Here is a 7693-nt window from a genome sequence, read left to right as displayed (position 1 = left end):
CTGGGTAATTATTCTTCGATGTATTTTCTTCATAAATATAATGGATTTGTCCTTGGGTCATACCCCACATGTCCACCAAGTTTCATTGAAATTGGTTCTGTAGTTTGTGTAATGTTGTTCACAAACAAAATATTAACATTGCGATTATTTTTAAAGCACTGCTGCGCACTTGTACTTTGATGTACTTCATACAAAATCTTACAGACTCATCCTTGGGTCACACCCAACATGACTACCAAGTTTGGGTAAAATCGGTACAAAAGTTTTTGTGTTTTGTTGCTCACACACAAACAAGGGTGAATACATACAATTCGCCAAATCTTCGACTTGGCGAAGACAATAAAGACTAAAGACTTGTTGGTAAGGCAACGACACAATAATCAAACATCTAATAAATCGTTACTAACAAAATAACGCAAAGCTAAAGGATCATTATAGGGGTAGTAACGCAAAAGGACAAAAGTATCTCTTGTGAAATAACTACACAAAAAACGACCGTATCTTCGAAATGATAATGCGGATTCACTGGTAAAGAGTGCTGCAGCAGAGTTGCTACCAAGAAGGTATCCCATTCCCGGTAATGATTTTTTACCTGCAACTAAAAACTTTATTTATAATAATTGGCAACATCATTGGGATAGTTCACGTGAAAATAAGATGAGAGTAATAAGTAATGTTATATCCCCTTGGAGGTATAACGGGATGCACCGAAAGTGGGAGACTACTCTTTTTTGTCTCCGCATTAGTCACACTCGGATGACACATGAGCTTTTGCTGGCTGGCCAACATCAACCAAATTGCGACGACTGTTTGGTACCATTGACAAAGAGGCATTTGTTAACCGAATGCCCCGCATACAGTAGTGAGAGAAATGGATATCTGTTTGAGGCTCGAAGTGAGGATGGCAGGTTCATCCTTCCCAAGATTCTTGGACATGATGTGTCCTACCATTCAAGTAGTATTTTTAGCTTTATTTGAGAAGCAGGTCTTCTGAAAGATATTTAACTTTTAAAACGAAATCTTTGCTTTTATGGTTTTAATTGAATATTCTATTTTTTTTTTTTTACAACAAACGATATCGGCGTCAATGACCTCAGATGTCAGAAAACCTCAAATCAATCAATCAATCAATCATTATCGCAAGGAACCAATGACGCACAACATGCAGTTACGCCAACGTGTCGATGAAATACTAAGCGTAATGATTAGCGGTCCCGTTGTGGGTCTTCCTCAGGCAGAAGTCAGGCACATCAGTGATTGGTTACCTAAGGACTCTAAGACTTCCTACAGTGATAACAACTTGATAGGATGGGGAAGTTTATTGGCCTATTATAATCGCTCCGGTTCGTTTGTTTTCTACTTTTCAGTTTTTATCTCGTCCAAGTTTTGTTTTCTGTCAACAATTTTGTAATCCTGAAAAGGTCTCGAAATAAAGACAAATTTTTGTATTCTTCATTTGCGTGTCCCAAATTCACGTTTAAACCCAAACTCTACATATATATATATATATATATATATATATATATATATATATATATATATATATATATATATATGTATATGTGTATATATATATATATATATATATATATATATATATATATATATATATATATATATATATATCATCTTTTGTGCACAAATGTCAGAATCTTATAAACATCATTAAGATTCATGTAAAGTTTCTTTAGTTAAATGTTCCTTTCATACTCCCAAAATTTCCATCTATTAAGACTAATGAGTGTACAGCTGGCTTCACTAACTCCGGTACACTTCACGCAAAGCTACAGAGACGTCAGTGTACCGGATATAATGAAGCCAACTGTACACTACGTATACTGCTGATTGCTTTTCTGCCAAAATTTCCTGTTAATATACAAAAAACGCTTATATCCACAAAAAACTTTTTTTTTTTTTTTTTTTTTTTTTTTTTTTTAATAACCTTAGGATCTGATTATGATTTGTGTCCGTAAATATGGTCCATCTGACCTTCTCTTTGATGTTTACCGAGGGAGGTAATGCCCTAATCCCGAGGTACTTACCGAACCACGATGGATGTTAATCGCGTATCATTTCCCTATTAGCGTTTGAGGTCTTTTGATGAGACAGAGATTTTTCCCGAGGTTCAATTCATTAAGGTATTTGGATCCTCGTCTGCCATCTTGATGGAAAAATAACGTATTGAAGCGAAAAGCTGCATAGTATTTATCAAGAGATAATTTCTATCTTGTGAATGATTAAACATCATATATTTGCTTGTAATTACTATAATTATTAATGCATTATGATGATGGCGGTATCGGTATCAGAGATTACTTATGCAATCGCTGTGATTAATGAACTGATCTTGAGGAGGAAGAGGAAGGTGATGACAAATCAAAATTCTTGTCGGTCATCAGCGCGGATTCATCAGATCACGTCAGACGGGTGATTTCTCGTTTTACAAGTAATCAGTCTTTCTATCACAATGCACTTACTCGAATTTTATCATTTTGCTTTTGGAATTTTAGTGTTTTCTTTATCCTTTCTAGAAAACAGGTGGTGATGGAACGTCGCAGTTTGATGTACCTTGGTTTAGATGAGGCACAGTAACTACCACAAAATCTTGTTGAGGTAAGTTACTTGCAGACCATGAGCTGGAATGTTGAACAGAGGCATTCAAGAAGTTGCATGCAGACTACGAGCTGGAATGTTGAACAGAGGCATTCAAGAAGTTACTTGCAGACCATGAGCTGGAATATTGAACAGAGGCATTCAAGAAGTTACTTACAGACCATGAGCTGGAATGTTTAACAGAGGCATTCAAGAAGTTACTTGCAGTCCATGAGCTGGAATGTTTAACAGAGGCATTCAAGAAGTTACTTGCAGACCAAGAGCGGGAATGTTTAACAGAGGCATTCAAGAAGTTACTTGCAGTCCATGAGCTGGAATGTTTAACAGAGGCATTCAAGAAGTTACTTGCAGACCAAGAGCGGGAATGTTTAACAGAGGCATTCAAGAAGTTGCTTGCAAACCAAGAGCGGGAATGTTTAACAGAGGCATTCAAGAAGTTGCTTGCAGACCATGAGCTGGAATGTTTAACAGAGGCATTCAAGAAGTTGCTTGCAGACCAAGAGCGGGAATGTTTAACAGAGGCATTCAAGAAGTTGCTTGCAGTCCATGAGCTGGAATGTTTAACAGAGGCATTCAAGAAGTTGCTTGCAGTCCATGAGCGGGAATGTTTAACAGAGGCATTCAAGAAGTTGCTTGCAAACCATGAGCGGGCATGTTTAACAGAGGCATTCAAGAAGTTGCTTGCAGTCCATGAGCGGGCATGTTTAACAGAGGCATTCAAGAAGTTACTTGCAGACCAAGAAACAGAGGCATTCAAGAAGTTACTTGCAGACCAAGAGCGGGAATGTTTAACAGGGGCATTCAAGAAGTTGCTTGCAGACCATGAGCGGGCATGTTTAACAGAGGCATTCAAGAAGTTACTTGCAGTCCATGAGCGGGCATGTTTAACAGAGGCATTCAAGAAGTTGCTTGCAGACCAAGAGCTGGAATGTTTAACAGGGGCATTCAAGAAGTTGCTTGCAGACCATGAGCGGGCATGTTTAACAGGGGCATTCAAGAAGTTGCTTGCAGACCATGAGCGGGCATGTTTAACAGGGGCATTCAAGAAGTTGCTTGCAGACCATGAGCGGGCATGTTTAACAGGGGCATTCAAGAAGTTGCTTGCAGACCATGAGCGGGCATGTTTAACAGGGGCATTCAAGAAGTTGCTTGCAGACCATGAGCGGGCATGTTTAACAGGGGCATTCAAGAAGTTGCTTGCAGACCATGAGCGGGCATGTTTAACAGGGGCATTCAAGAAGTTGCTTGCAGACCATGAGCGGGCATGTTTAACAGGGGCATTCAAGAAGTTGCTTGCAGACCATGAGCGGGCATGTTTAACAGGGGCATTCAAGAAGTTGCTTGCAGACCATGAGCGGGCATGTTTAACAGGAGCATTCAAGAAGTTGCTTGCAGACCAAGAGCGGGCATGTTTAACAGGGGCATTCAAGAAGTTGCTTGCAGACCAAGAGCGGGCATGTTTAACAGGGGCATTCAAGAAGTTGCTTACAGACCATGAGCGGGCATGTTTAACAGAGGCATTCAAGAAGTTGCTTGCAGACCATGAGCGGGAATGTTTAACAGAGGCATTCAAGAAGTTGCTTGCAGACCATGAGCGGGAATGTTTAACAGAGGCATTCAAGAAGTTGCTTGCAGACCATGAGCGGGAATGTTTAACAGAGGCATTCAAGAAGTTGCTTGCAGACCATGAGCGGGAATGTTTAACAGAGGCATTCAAGAAGTTGCTTGCAGACCAAGAGCGGGAATGTTTAACAGAGGCATTCAAGAAGTTGCTTGCAGACCATGAGCGGGAATGTTTAACAGAGGCATTCAAGAAGTTGCTTGCAGACCAAGAGCGGGAATGTTTAACAGAGGCATTCAAGAAGTTGCTTGCAGACCATGAGCGGGAATGTTTAACAGAGGCATTCAAGAAGTTGCTTGCAGACCAAGAGCGGGAATGTTTAACAGAGGCATTCAATTCAAGAAGTTGCTTGCAGACCATGAGCGGGAATGTTTAACAGAGGCATTCACTTTATCGTTTAACAAAACGCTAAGCTACCTACGAAAATGAGTCATATCAAAAATAAAGTGGAAAGTTCCACACCTCAGCAGTCAATTATTAAGTTCGTGTAATTAAACCCGATTTTTTTTTCTTTTTTAAACCTCGTCTGCCTAATTCATAATTTCACATTATGAATAAGTGGTTTTAAGGAAAGAAACCTTCAATAATCTATCTGAATAGGAACGAAAATGTTAAGAGGAATGCTTTAATCAAAATGGCAATAAGATTGATTAAGTAAATTAGAACATCTACATTCCCTTTGAATAAAAGTGAAGATGTAAATTTAGAGAAAAAAAGTAAAATCACTATAAACTGATCTTGCGATAGGAAATTGAAAAACGAGATTATGGGGATTAAAGTTTAGAACTCCCCTTAGATTAATAGCTTCATCGATCTGATTCCTTAAAAATGGCTTAGCAGCGTATTTGGCCATCGACGCCAGATTTGAATAACAGTTATAAATTACTTCCACATAACGTTCATTGATAAAGTTACTAGAATTGCATTGATAATACAGTTACACTATACTTATAACAATGTTATCATCCACAGATCCCAAGACGTATTTAGATAATCATTTTCTTCCAAGAATGATTTTAATCGTTATTATTGTTTTCAAACTTCTCTTGTAGTTTTCCTTATTTCCTTGCCTCACTAGGCTATTTTCCCTGTTGGAGCCTTCGGGTTTATAGCATTCAGCTTTTTCAACTAGGGTTGTAGCTTAGCTAATAATAATAATAATAATAATAATAATAATAATAATAATAATGGAAATCTCGTCGGGCTTATAGCATTCTGCTTTTTCAACTAGGGTTGTAGCTTGGCTAATAATAATAATAATAATAATAATAATAATAATAATAATAATAATAATAATAATAACGGAAATCTCGTCGTTGTACTTTCACTCCTCACACTCCCAACGCCTCCCAGCACAATTGTAATGTTAACAATTTGTTTGTTCGATAAAGAAAGAAACCTCGCTTTTATACTCAACGTAAAAAAAAATGCCTGTAGCTCACTTCTTTCTTCCTCCCCAGGGTAACATTAACAATTACTCTCAGCAGTCCAAAGATTATAACTGTAGTTACAAAGCTACTATGCATTTCTAGCAAAAAAATGGTATGTTTTTCTTTAATATCTCCCATACTAAATACTTGATCAGAATGCTACTTTGACACAGCACTCTATAGATCTCCCCCTAATTTCTGATACTTAATGCATTGGCAAATCTCGTTAATTAAGGCGTTTTCTCTTTATTATAATAAAACCCCAGCCAATGGGCACTAAACTACGGTATGTATATATATATATATATATATATATATATATATATATATATATATATATATATATATACATATATATATATATGTGTGTGTGTGTGTATACACACACACATATATATATATATATATATATATATATATATATATATATATATATGTGTGTGTGTGTGTGTGTGTGTGTGTATGTGTGTGTGTGTACCCACATTACATCGGCGTTGCTTTAGTTTAGGTAAAATAGCAACACAATCAAAACTGGGTACATTCATACTTATAATGCCTGGTCATGGATGAGACCCTGTGCAAGAAAAATCCAAGAAAATATCCGGTGCATATACCTTAGCGAAAGGCGCTTATGCTTCTCATTTATGTGCTTAATGAATACTAAGGATGTTTCTTTACAATGCCTACTCTAAATCACCTAACCACCTCTAGTTGAATCAGTAGAACTTCAAAAGTTTAAAGTTGGAGCAAATGTTTTTATGTTGACCAGGCTGACATGAGTCTTTTTATAGTTTATATATGACATATCTGTTTTTAACGTTGTTAATAGTTTATATAGGGCATATCTGTTTTGACGCTGTTACTGTTTTTAGAAAGATTTATTGTTAATTTATTCTTATCATTTATTTATTTCCTTATTTCCTTTCCTCGCTGGGCTATTTTTCCCTGTTGGAGCCCTTGGGCTTATAGCATCTTGCTTTTCCAACTAGGGTTGTAGCTTGGCTAGTAATGATAATAATAATAATAATAATAATAATAATAATAATAATAATAATAATCAGGTCTTTCTCTCCATCCTCCTAACACTTATGAATTATCTCTTATTTTATTCTAAGATATCTATATTCCTCCTTTTTTCAACACGGCCAATCATCTCTAAAAACCACATGATCCATTTTACCACTTCAACCTATCTTAAAAATTCTCTTGTATCAAACCTTGCAAACACTAACACTTCACTTCCATAAAGTTCATTTGATTAAAAAATCTCTTCTTACTCTCAACTCTAGGAATGTTAGTAATATTTTGAACGAATACTATCACCTTTCTTTCTTCATCTTTTCTGTGATTCATCTTTTTTTTCTGACCCAACCATCATCCGTTCATGTACACATCTAAATACCTTCATAAATCAATCACTTCTTTTCATCTACCTTTGCAGACTCATGGCTCCTGTTTATCCTAACTTATTTCCTTTCCTAACTGGGTTATTTTTCCTGTTGGAGCCCTCGGGCTTATAGCATTCTGCTAATAATAATAATAATAATAATAATAATAATAATAATAATAATAATAACAATAATAATAATAATAATAACAGCCTCAATATTGTTCATATTATTCTTAACTTTTCTAATTGCAAACATTTGTTAAAAAAAAATCTCCAGTTTAGCCGTTTCCTCTTCACTATTGTCAACCCGTTCTGTAACATATGCAAATACACAATATTCCACTTTCGATTTATAAATCATCTTCTCTCCCTCATTTTTCCCTAAATCAGATGTCCTTTCGGGGACTTTGGCATCCACCCATCCTTAGATATGCTAAATAACCACAAAGAAAATACCCTTTTTTACATATAACAAAGCTCACTTTATAGAGCGTTGATATTTATAATTGGAGTTATGATTAGCTAATAACGTATTTGCTGCGAACATGAATATATTTCGGTTCTAACATTTAGCTTTTAGCATATTGGGGTCTGCTCTATATATTTTTGTAATGCATATCTGTATTTTACATAAAATTA

The 7693-nt window shown here is 36.2% G+C and overlaps 1 protein-coding gene across 1 annotated transcript; it reads left to right on the top strand.

Moving 5' to 3' along the window:
* The first annotated feature begins 1201 nt into the window (after positions 1-1201).
* On the top strand, positions 1202-4610 carry LOC137650705 (trichohyalin-like). Its single transcript, XM_068383868.1, has 2 exons — positions 1202-1343; positions 2749-4610. The coding sequence occupies exons 1-2, from the start codon at positions 1202-1204 to the stop codon at positions 4608-4610; spliced, it is 2004 nt and encodes a 667-aa protein (XP_068239969.1).
* Positions 4611-7693: the final 3083 nt, after the last annotated feature.

Source organism: Palaemon carinicauda, chromosome 12, assembly GCF_036898095.1.
Source record: "Palaemon carinicauda isolate YSFRI2023 chromosome 12, ASM3689809v2, whole genome shotgun sequence".
In the NCBI taxonomy this organism is placed as follows: domain Eukaryota; kingdom Metazoa; phylum Arthropoda; class Malacostraca; order Decapoda; family Palaemonidae; genus Palaemon; species Palaemon carinicauda.
The sequence above is the reverse complement of the archived record's forward strand: the minus strand, read 5'-3'. Positions and strand labels throughout refer to the sequence as shown.